Raw genomic sequence first — 12,306 nt, forward strand, 5'->3', positions numbered from 1 at the left:
TGAATAACACCGTTGCAAGCTGTAACCTAGTGTGCAACAGTTTCATTTACCCAGTTTGTCAGGGATCTTCTTCAGGCATAGTACACGCTAATGTCACACCTAACGTGAAGATCTAATTACAGTCTAGGAGGCTTTTATGATGGTTTATTAATCAGCTAAGCTAAAAGGTGCAATAAACAGTGTTCAGGTTAAAATACTAACCGGCGGTGCAACAGGGATCATGAATAAATTGATAAGTTGGTGCTTCCTGGTTTCGGTGCAGTGCCAATCTTGGGACAATGCATCACTGGCATTATACAATTTCATGTATATTATAAAGCCACATATATACCCTTGCTTGTGTTTGGTACAGCTAATGGAAAACTTACATATCACCGTGGACCAGTCCGTATATCTCAGGCAGGCTTTTATGATAAATGCTTCTTAGAATGACAAGTTGCAGAATGACAACAACAGCAGGAAGTCCCCATCCGACTAGAAAAAATATCAGGTGGCGTCTTTCAGCATTCTCATCGTTCATCACTAGGACGTACCAAAAATTCACTGCCTAAATAAAAAAATAAGACAGTCAAAATCACATTGGTCAATGTGTAAAGACCACACATTATATTAAACAGCATTAAATCATGATATAGCTTCTGTAACACAAGATAAGCATTTCTCATACAATGATCTGTTTTAATTGACTTGTGGTTTTGTTGACTCTACCTTTATTTAGTGGCGTAATTTCAACCATTATTAACAAATTCTGTCAAGGTGCCTCCTTGATGCAGGGGTGTAAATCTAAATAAAACATAAGGCTAAGGTCAGATGAGATGGATCTTGGCCTGCAGAGATAACTGTAGAAACATTGCCTCCGCTCGGGTACAAACAGACGTGGAGAATCTCTGCCCCAAAACACAAGATTTTGCATTTCAAGACGAAATCCGCCTCGTCTGCACTTTGCAACTTCAGCAATTTGAACAGCAGAGCAGCAGAGGAGGAGCGGTTTCTCAGCCTACATATCTCTGCAGGCCGAGATCCACCTCGTCTAGCCCTAGCCTAAGAGTGCAGCTTTTTTTAATTGCTATGATACACTGGGTGTATCAGTCACCCAAGCAGTGGCAAGTAAAACACTATGGGGTATATTTATAAAAGAGTGAAGGTAGAGATGGCTACAGTTCTGCCACTCTCTATACATTTCTATTGGATTTTTAAAAGTTTATTTATCAATGGGTGAAAATTCACCCTTTGATAAATATGCCTTTCAAAATCCCATATAAATAAATTGAGAGTGGTAGAATTTCACTCTAGCGAACTGTGGGCATATATCTGAGATTTATAATGCACCACACCGTGTGCAAAGTGCAAAATACAAGCTGCAATTGGCCATTTTTCTGCAGGCCCCTGTGCTCCTTTTCAGAGCACAGAAACCTGTGGCATTGGTTACACAGAACTTGGGGGGGCGGGAGGAGACACATAGGGGCAAATTTACTAAAGTGACTAACGCGGGCGAAAATTCGGTACTTTGCCGATTTACTAACGGTCACTGGCGTAACTTTGCTAGCGAAGGAGATAGACTCTAGTGGTACTTCGCTCCCTAATGCCTGGCAAATTTGCGCTCTGACGAATAGACGGAACTACGCAAATTCACTAAGATGAGGATTTTACTGAGCATTACCTCTTGAGCCAGACTTGCCTTCGCCACCTCAGACCAGGCAAAGTGCAGTCGATTAGATAGGAGTTCCTAATAAATAGTTGAAAATTTTTCTAAGTTTGGATTTTAGTGAATTGTTGTCCTGGTGAATCTACGCCTGGCGAAGTGTTGCACTGTGAGCGAAGCTGTCGCTGGCGAATTTTCGGAGGTTAGTGAATTTGCCCCATAGGCATACATCCATGTGCCCCTACCCATTTGGACGTGCAAGTTAGGGAGCATCAATCCAGTGCAAGGAGCAGAACACAACATATACTGTAAGTATAAGTAAGCAAGTAATAAGAGGTGTGCATTCCATTTTCAAATTGCTTTCACTTTCTAAAGGTGGCCATACACGGGCCGATAAAAGCTGCAGACAGACCGTGTCGGCAGCTTATTGGCCCATGTATGGGGCCCCCCGACGGGCTTCCCCGATCGAGATCTGGCCGAAAGTCGACCAGATCTCGATCGGATGGGACGAAAAATCCCGTCGGATCACGGCCGCATCTATTGGTTGATGCGGTCCCGCAATCTGATCACCCATTACTATTTGTTAGGATCCGATCGTTGGGCCCTAGGGCCCACGATCGGATCAGCCCGATATTGCCCACCTCAAGGTGGGCATATGGGGGGAGAGATCCGCTCGTTTGGTGACATCGCAAAACGAGCGGATCTCTCCGTGTATGGCCACCTTAACTTCTGCTGGATGATCAAAACTAATTGCTGATTGGTTGCTATTAGTAACTCCACTAATGCAGTTTAGACTTTTTTCAGTTACGTTCTATTTTCTATTTGTGACCATTTTTCTAATATTGAAGTTTAAAGTTTAATTTTCACCTTCTTAGACCTTTGAAATTGTAAGCTGGACATGTGCAGAACAAAGTATTATGTAATTAAAAGACCACCAAAAATAAAGTCAACCCCACATTGTCATAGAACACTGCATAGAACAGAAAGCTTAGGTATAGAGAATGACACTTTTGTCTGATGTTGCCTTCTCTGATTAAGTTTTATTTTTTACCTATATTCTACCATGTATAGGGGAAGCCTGTTTTAAATAAGATGGACAAATAGATGGAATTTAAAGTGACTGCAAAGGGTGGATAAATACAATATGAACACATGATAACACATTTAAAAGCAGGGATACCAAACTGTGGTTATATAACTACAGGATCCATTAGCTGGAAACCCATTATCCAGAAAGTTCTGAATTACAGAAAGGCCATCTCCCATAGATTCCATATTATCCAAATAATACAAATTTTTGAAAATGATTTCCTTTTTCTCTGCAATAACAATACAGATATGAAATAAGATTTAATAAGGATTAATAAGGAAGGACTAAGAGATGCAAGGTGAAACTTTACAGAAGTACAAGGGGTGCATTTTGATGCAAGTATCTTGTGGGTAACTGAACTTGAAGACGTAAGTGACAGACATTTTGCTTCCCCACTTAATGTAAACATCAATTTATATGCTAGGGATTGGAATCTTTTATAGCTTCTTATTGTACTTGTATATATATAAATATATGGAAAATAATCTTTAAAATAGTTTAAAATTACACCATCCGTACATATTTTGGAAGCAATCGGGGCAGTGTGTTAGTAATATTTCTCTGCAGGGCTCTAGGAATGTCATGTGTGTGGAATATCATGTACTAGGAAATAGGCTGTGGAGAGTATACACAGGAGGTAACAGTACAAGTGAAAGCTCATACAGAGCACATAGTCATTAGCTACACTGGAAGTCATTCAAGTTTCCTACCCAGACTGTTTCCTGAGATTCTGCTAATTTCCGCACTTAAGTCGCTAGCTACAGAGTCTGCAATGTTTCCCCAGCATCTTAGGCACTTATAGGAAAAGTGTTACTGGTTTTGGAAAATTTCTAACAGAACTGCCAAGCAATCCAGAGTTACAAATGTATCGTGCTAAATCTGTGCTTTCCATTTTCAAATTGCACTTTTCCCAAGGTTAAATAGCAGAGCATTGACCAATACTTATATCTCTCACCTGAATTATCCTTGGTTTAGGAGGCTTTCCCTTGCCACGTCTTAAAGGGGTTGCTCACCTTTAAATTACCCATATTCATCAAAATGCGCATCTTGGCAAAAGAATGTTATGGCATACTTTGATCAACGATGATTCGTTGGCACGAAAATTTCACAACAAATTTTCTCTAGCTTTACTTTCTTCGTAGCTTAACTTACTTATGATAACTGTACGTCAATTTAAATTCAGTGGGTATATAAAGGTCATATGTGTATTTATTAGTGATGTGGGTGCAATTGCTGGAAGTGGCCAATTCTTTTGGAAGCAAAAGGAAGACAGAGATTCTCTATTGTCCTAGACATGAGCCCATGACTTTTTATTATTTGTGGTTTTTGAGTTATTTAGCTTTTTATTTAGCAGCTCTCCAGTTTGCCATTTCAGCAATCTGGTTGCTAGAGTCCACATGACCATAGCAACCATGCATTGAATTTGAATGAGAGACTGGAATATGAATAGGAGAGGGCCTGAATAGAAATATGAATAATAAAAAGTAGCAATGACAATATATTTGTAGCCTTACAGCGCATTTGTTTTTTAGATGGGGTCAGTGACTACCATTTGAAAGCTGGAAAGAGTCAGAAGAAGAAGGCAAATAATTCAAAAACTATAAAAAAAAATGAAGACCAAATGAAAAGTTGCTTATAATTGACAATTCTATAACATACTAAAAGTTAACTTAAAGGCAAACCACCTCTTTAAGCCAGCCTCTCCTCTCTAAATTTATGCTGCTGACTCCACTGGGCACTCTTTATTCTCTTCTATCCTACTGCCACAATACCTTTAAGGAATCTAGGCCTGTAACACAACCCCATCTTCAGTAAGCTACCTTTGAAAAATAAATTTTTCAGGGTTTCACTTAAGACCCCACAATCAACTTCTTAGCAGAAGCAAAAAGTATAGGATTGCAACCTGACCAGTATTTTACCAGTATCTTGGCAAAAGAATGTTATGGCATACTTTGATCAACGATGATTCGTTGGCGCGAAAATTTCACAACAAATTTTCTCTAGCTTTACTTTCTTCTGCACAACATGTAGAAGGCTCTATGAATGTGGGGTCCTCATCAAGATTTTAGGCCATGGCACCCACCACAACTATACCAAATTCACATGTCTCTGCTGGTATCCCTGTACTTGTATCTTAAACAGCTGCTACAAACCAGGTGGTAAACAGGTCATATTTTAACTGACAACTGAATATTGTTGAATAACTTAATTTTTCAAGGCCTCCCTGTAATCACTGGGTTGGAGAAGACATGTCAAAAGGTCTATTTTGGACTCACTTAAAGTGAAACTGACACTAAAAACCTACTCTCCAAAATATTAATGCACATTAAGGGGGTTACTTATTATTTTTTATCTATAAAATCCTGATTTTTAGAAAAAAACATACAATTTTTCGAGATTTTCGAGGAAAGTCTGAATCCGAAAATGCTCCATCTCAGACCTGCCGAGGTTGTACAGTATATAAGTCAATGGGAGAGGTCCCTATCCTATTTGGAAGATCCTCTGGTCTGTGCTCGAATTAGGCTGAAAATCCAACTATTTCTTGTAAAAATCGGAAACATTCAGACATTTCCCCAGAAATCAAGCGATTCAGGAAAAAAATCAGAAAAAAACATACAACTCGGATTTTCGCTGGATTTTATCAAGTTTTAACCCAATACAATAAAATTATGCTTTTTTAAACAATAAATAAGGTACAATCGTGGATTCTAGTTTGGTCTGACTTTTTTGATTTAAATACTTTAATAATTAGCATTTTAATAAAATAAGGTTTTTCACCAATAGTTCTGCTTTTGTAATTTTGTAAATAATTGTTACTTGAAGTTCCTAAACCTGACTGTTTTACCAACCTCACTGTCCCTTTGCAACCTGCCAGTTAGAGCTTTTAATTCAAACAGAATACTTCTGCACAAATATGGCAGGCCTCTCATAGAAGAACATGAGGAATCAGATGAATGTAAAAACATGGTATTTAAGGTCTAAATATCATGTGAAGACAGTTTATGATGTTAAAAAAGGGTTTCATTTCTGGTACCAGTATCTTTTTCAATGCTTTGCCTATAAGCATATCAAGCCACTGACTGACAATGCCATATACCGAGTACAATCTACAGGAGGTTAGTGGTTAAACACACACAACTTGTCTCTCTGTGAGGAAGCAGCAAGCTGTGCTCCAGTTGGTACTGCATATCTTATTGTGAATCCTCTGTGCAAAGTACAATAACAACTGCACGCAACTGAAGTATACATGGCAGTTCATCATTTTATAATATGCAGTATAAGAACATCATGTAAAAATAGAAAGTGCAATGTTTCTCTACTGCATATGAACTTCTGAAAGAGGCGTCAAAAGCTCATAGACTCTTGGAATATAAGAGCTCTAAGAAATATGTAAAGGGTGGCTAGAAGAGATCTGAGCACTTCATACTGGAGCACATGACCTGTACTTGAATTTTTACCCGAAAACTCTAAAAAGTTCTGGGTATTGCATGAAACCCAGTGCACATCAAAAAAATCATTGAGACTTCTCCCATTGACTTATATGCAACCTCGACAGGTCTGAGATGCCGGATTTTCAGATTCTGACTTTTTCATCCTTGGGGTTTAATAAATTCCAAACAATTTGTGATTTTTTTTAAAAGTCCGTTTTTATTTAAGAAAATCACAAATGTTTCTTGATTTTTGCATTCAGTTTAGTAAATAACCCCCGTAGTATTTCTTGTCCGGTGATTTCTGAGGCAGCACACAGACCATCACAAAATGGTGGTTCAAGGCAAGAGATGTAAAAGGGCAATATTTACTTAAATATATATTCCAGTTTGATAAGATATGCCACTTAATTTGATATAAACTATCTGTTGCTCAATATTCATTCTGGGGGTATAGTTTTCCTTTCAGTACTTTCATCAAAGGATGCTCTTTGCTCTTCATTACATTCAGCACTGTACAGTGTTTCTGCCTCTTGTTCCAAATCTAGCGAGTTATGTCTATCGACGCAGGGGAATCCTGGAGCTACCACCAGCACCAAACCAAAAGACCTCCCTTCACTACCTGAACTCCTTCACTATAACAGACACTTGTCAATGTGAGGTGGGAAAGGCTTGCAGATGCCCTACCTTGCCTCATTGCAGTCAAAAAGCCTTGCATGCCTTAAAATTATTTTTACTAATACTAATAATGGGAAGAGTGAAAAAAAAAAAACACAAAAAAGCACAGGGGTTGTTTAACAGAAATATGAGGCAGAGTTTAGTATACTTGATGGGTGAAGGAGCAACAAATGCCATGACAAACACTAAGCAACTGACTGCAGGAGATTGGCTAGTTGCCAGGCCTACTGTTACACTACGGAGGCAACTCGTGTTTCAGAGATTCAGCACACTGGGATGTGCAAGTGAAGAATTATATCTCTTGTTGAGAGAGCTGCTGTTTATAGACGGATGGCTATTTTATGTCAAAGTCTGTCTCCAGCGACAGCCTTGAAGGTCCAGCAAATCCCTTTCAAATTTAATGTTCCATTTGCCAACTACCAATGTTCATACCTTTCTTGGGACAGGGGCAGGCACAATGTATTCTAAACATCACAGCTGACCTAGTTGGAGATCCTGTAAATAATGACAGCTGATGGGTGGTAAAATCTACAGCCTTTCTCTACTGTTGACCCAGAAAGAGCAACAGGTGTGACAAGGCATCTACATTGTTTTCCTTCTCTCCATAATTAAAGTAGGCTTTCCTTGAACTGCAGCTGATTGGCATTGTGTTAGGCTGAAGTCACATCTCATGTGTTGCTGTTGGAAAAGTTATCGTCTTTTTTATCTCCTACATATTTCCTACAGACATTGCCTAGAGATCATTCCATATGTGACTTTCCTCCACCCAAGCTGAAACAGTTAATACATGGAAGGAATCCGTTTCTCCAACAAAGACAGTTTCTCCAACAAAGACAGTTTCTATTTATTATACAGTATAAAGCTGACTGGTTTAAGCCTAAACTTGCTTTTATCAAGAACTGATTTCCCTCATAAATCACTGCACTTCCTGTTTCCTCTCTCTATATATTGTTGTTTCAAAAAGCTTTATTCAAAGTGAACAATTTACATTAATACCTCAAAACAATCAACACATGACAATTATATACAAGAGTTGGATAAGTTTAATGCATGGACACCTTCTATCACTCTCTGTTACAAATCTTAACAAGGATTTTCAACAAGACTTGCTGTTTTACTTATTATAATGACCCTTTTTCCTTTTGGTGAAAACACTGTTCTTCTTTCAACAGAAATATCATTACTCACCTGAATAAGCATCCAGATGAACTGAGAAAGGTAGAAAAAGTGCGTCACAGATGCCAAGGCAGAGCAGCTTTCATCCGAGAGCTCCTGACTAATGTACGCAGCAGCCAGAAATGAAATCTGCAACAGAAAAAAGAGACCATCAAGCAATTGTTGTGCGGCAGGAGCAAAAGTTCATCTAGAGAGAAATAAATCGCAGTAAAATGAAATTAAGATGATATTTTAGATTAGTGCTAATAGCTAAGCCATCATGAACACACAGGGATGTCTGAATAATCAAAGAACAGCCATATTGTACAAATAAACAAATTTAATGTAGTGAAATACACATCATATTCCTTGCTAAATACAAGCTGCTGTTGATTGTTTTAAGATAGTTGTCCCCCTTAAATACTGTTTCTATTATAAAATAATCAGCTCTATGTTTATATATGATTTAACTACAGGTCCATAAATACACAGGAATAATTCAATGTCAAGGGACGCTACTGGGGGAATATTTGGATTCATAGATCTTCACTGCCAAAGGGCTGCGATCTCCTTGGGTTGGTTCAGAATCTTAAAACATAAGGGGCAGCATTTCTACCCTACTTCTTATTTTAATCTTTAGTTCTCGGCTGTGCTGAGCCTGAACTACCCTCCAAGTTATAAATCTCTGATACTAATTGCAAGGGGGATTAACCATTCAGAAATTATTAAACATTCTTAATTACTCAGGAAAAACCTTCTTCGAGAAAATTCATATGTGTGAGTTCCACATACTTCTGTCGCAGCAGTTATACTGGCCCATCCATGCAGATGTATTACAGTGGTTATTGGCTTGGAGCAATCTAAACTGTAGAAAGGACAAACTATGTACTTGTCCCAACTGGTTTTTTTTCAGCACATTTGCTGCCTGCCCCTCTCCTGCCTCACCAGATCCACAGCTACAGAAACGACCATGGTGACATAAGTAACCTAAACCAGCTGAGTGACACAAGAGAGTTGACTATCCATCCAAACCTTTATTAAGTGATAACATCATTTATTAATGGCATTGCTATTTCCAATGCATGATGATCATGATCAAATGAGAATAATACACCTCCATATGTGCATGAGTTTGACCACAAGTAGCAATGGCTAATCCTGTATATACCCTACAACATGTTCCTGTCGGTCCTGCTGCATTCTCACACTTGCTCCAAGGCAAGGCAAGGCACGGCACTGTCTAAAAGCATACATCCCTGCCTTCTGTCACTTTCCTGACCTTTTTTCTTGACATAAAATCATAACAAACGCGTTGTTGCTATAACATTCTCTAGCAGACCTAGAGAAAAAGTACAGTGAAGAAATGAGAAAAATAAGTTAAACCAAAAGAGTAACATGTCCAGTTTTTTCTCTTGACTAAAGGCCCTTACTTTGCCTTTTAAAATAAAAATTGCTATGTATTTAAGTACAGGCTCTAGCATGGCGACCCCTCAGAGCTGATTGTTTGCCATGGATTACTAGACCAGGACAAAATTATTTTTCATGCAGGATCACCTTGTCCATACAAAAGAGGCTAGGGGGTAAATTTATCAAAGAGTGAAGTTCCGCAGCTCACAATTCATTTCTATGGGATTTTGAAAGGCATATTTATCAATGGGTGAAAGTGAAAGTTCACCCTTTGATAAATACGCCTTTAAAAATCCCATAGAAATGAATGGAAAGTGGCGGAATTTCACTCTAGTGGCAGAACTTCACTATTAACTTCACTTTTTGATAAATATACCCCTATATTTTTCTAGGTATTTGAGGCCATGAGACCATTTTTATTATATATATATATATATATATATATATATATATATATATATATATATATATATATATATATATATATATATATATATGCCATTTTAATCAAATCATTTACATTTTTAAAAAATATTTTCTCTTTAATAAATCAGTACCTTGTACTTGATCCCAACTAATCTTTACTGGAGGTAAAACAATTGGTTTATTTTATGTTTCAGTGATTTTTTTAGTAGGCGTAAAGTATGGAGATCCAAATTACAGAAATACCCCTTGTCTAGAAAACCCTAGGTCCTGAGCATTCTGGATAACAGGTCCCACACTTCTGTTTATCTGTAGCACCCCTGTATATAACACTGCATCGAATATCATCATATTAAAGGCGTGTGGTCCATTTGGCATAAGTTTTTATTGATACAAACCCACACATTTATAGTGCTCCAGTGCAGGATCATTATCAGACAACAGAATAGACATTTTATAACTAAATGTCAGATACGTGAAAGAGGAAGTAGCGGTCATCTTAGAATTACAATGTATTTGCTAAACATTTGTCAGCACTTGCTAATTATTCAGCAGGAGCACAGAACAAAGGTACTGAGTGTTCCCATGCCGTGTTAGTACAGAGAGCAATGAGTCAGGAGGCATTCAGAGCTGTCACTGAGCGCTCCATACTCTTGTGTATTTCTCAACGACTTTGCTTCTGCTTCATGGAAATGATTTAGCTTGAGACTTACTCCTTGCCTTTAATATAACTAAGGGCAGGAAATATCATATTAACTGAATTATACACTGTTCTGATCTGTAATCTGGCTGTTCTCTCCCACTGCACCCATGGATAACAATTACAGTATTCAAAAAACAGTAGAATTGTACTACTGAGGGCTATGGCACCCAGCGACAATGTGACCCTTTTGCCACCTGGGCAATTTACAGCTTGCCAGGCTGGTGGCAAATAGATCAAACTACCTCTTGATGGGTTGATTCACCTTTAAGTACACTTTAAGGGGCAGATTTATTAAGGGTCAAAGGGAAAATTAGGATTATTTAATTTTTTTTTTCAAAACTCTCAAATTCGAATTATGAATTATCCGAAACTTGATGCAAGTTTTGATTTGAATTTTGATATTTATCATACTCTGGCCCTTTAAGAACTAAAATGTTACTATTCACCACCATAAATTTGCCGAATTTTATTATACCGTATATACTCGAGTATACGCCGACCCGAGTATAAACCGAGGTACCTAATTTTACCTACGAAAACTGGGAAAACTTATTGACTCTAGTATAAGCCTAGACACAACTACAGCCCTGTCTCCCAGCGACCCCCCCCAGCGATCAACCGGACTTCTTTGCAAAGTTGATGGTGACAGAGAATTGCCAAACGGATTACTGCGTGCATTGTCCCACTACCATGTGCAGAGGGTGCTGTTTGATATTGCCATCACTGTTAATCTTTCGTATAACCAACAGAGGGCGCTGTGTGATATTGCAGTCACTGTTATTCTTTCATATAACCAACAGAGGGCGCTGTGTGATATTGCAGTCACTGTTAATCTTTCATATAACCAACAGAGGGCACTGTGTGATATTGCAGTCACTGTTATTCTTCCATATAACCAACAGATGACGCTGTGTGATATTGCAGTCACTGTTATTCTTTCATATAACCAACAGAGGGTGCTGTGTGATATTGCAGTCACTGTTATCCTTCATATAACCAACAGAGGGCGCACTGTTATTCTTTCATACAACCAACACATGGCGCTGTGTGATTTTGCAGTCACTGTTATTCTTTCATATAACCAACAGAGGGCGCACTGTTATTCTTTCATATAACCAACAGAGGGCATTGTGGGATATTGCAGTCTCTCCCCAAGTGAACTGTTGGTATAGGAATGATTAAAAGTGACTGCAATCTCAGCTACTCGGGTCGGGTACCGCTGACCCGAGTATAAGCCGAGGTAGACTTTTTTAGCACATTTTGGATGCTGAAAAACTCGGCTTATACTCGGGTATACACGGTAAGTCAATGGGAGATGGCCAGGGATCAATTTGGTGATCCAAGTTTAAAAAATTAGATTTTAATAATACATTTTGATTGGTCGAATTTCAAATTTATGGGAGTTTATGGAAGTTTCAAAAAAACTAACATGAAATTCAACCCTTGATAAATGAGCCTCCCAATAACATAGTAAGTAAGGTTGAAAAAAGACACACGTCCATCAAGTTCAACCTTTTAGTTTCTTTTTTTTTTTAATCTGCCTAACTGCTAGTTGATCCAGAGGAAGGCAAAAAAAACCCATCTGAAGCCTCTCCAATTTGCCTCAGAGGGGGAATAAATTCCTTCCTGACTCCAAAAATCGGACTAGACCCTGGATCAACTTGTACTATGAGCTGTCTTCCATAACCCTGTATTCCCTCACTTGCTAAAAAGCCATCCAACCCCTTCTTAAAGCTATCTAATGTATCAGCCTGTGCAACTAATTCAGGGAGAGAATTCC

The 12,306-nt window shown here is 38.4% G+C and overlaps 1 protein-coding gene across 1 annotated transcript in view; it reads right to left on the reverse strand.

Annotated features, from left to right (window-relative positions):
- The window catches only part of LOC108695679 (adhesion G-protein coupled receptor V1), a 208,008-nt gene that overhangs the window by 30,100 nt on the left and 165,602 nt on the right, over positions 1-12,306 (reverse strand). The window contains exons 83-84 of the mRNA XM_041568538.1: positions 8,027-8,143; positions 369-547 (exon numbers count right to left, since the gene is read on the reverse strand). Coding sequence (XP_041424472.1) covers positions 369-547; positions 8,027-8,143 — 296 coding nt within the window. The remainder of the gene's footprint in view (positions 1-368; positions 548-8,026; positions 8,144-12,306) is intronic.

Source organism: Xenopus laevis, chromosome 1L, assembly GCF_017654675.1.
Source record: "Xenopus laevis strain J_2021 chromosome 1L, Xenopus_laevis_v10.1, whole genome shotgun sequence".
Taxonomy (NCBI): domain Eukaryota; kingdom Metazoa; phylum Chordata; class Amphibia; order Anura; family Pipidae; genus Xenopus; species Xenopus laevis.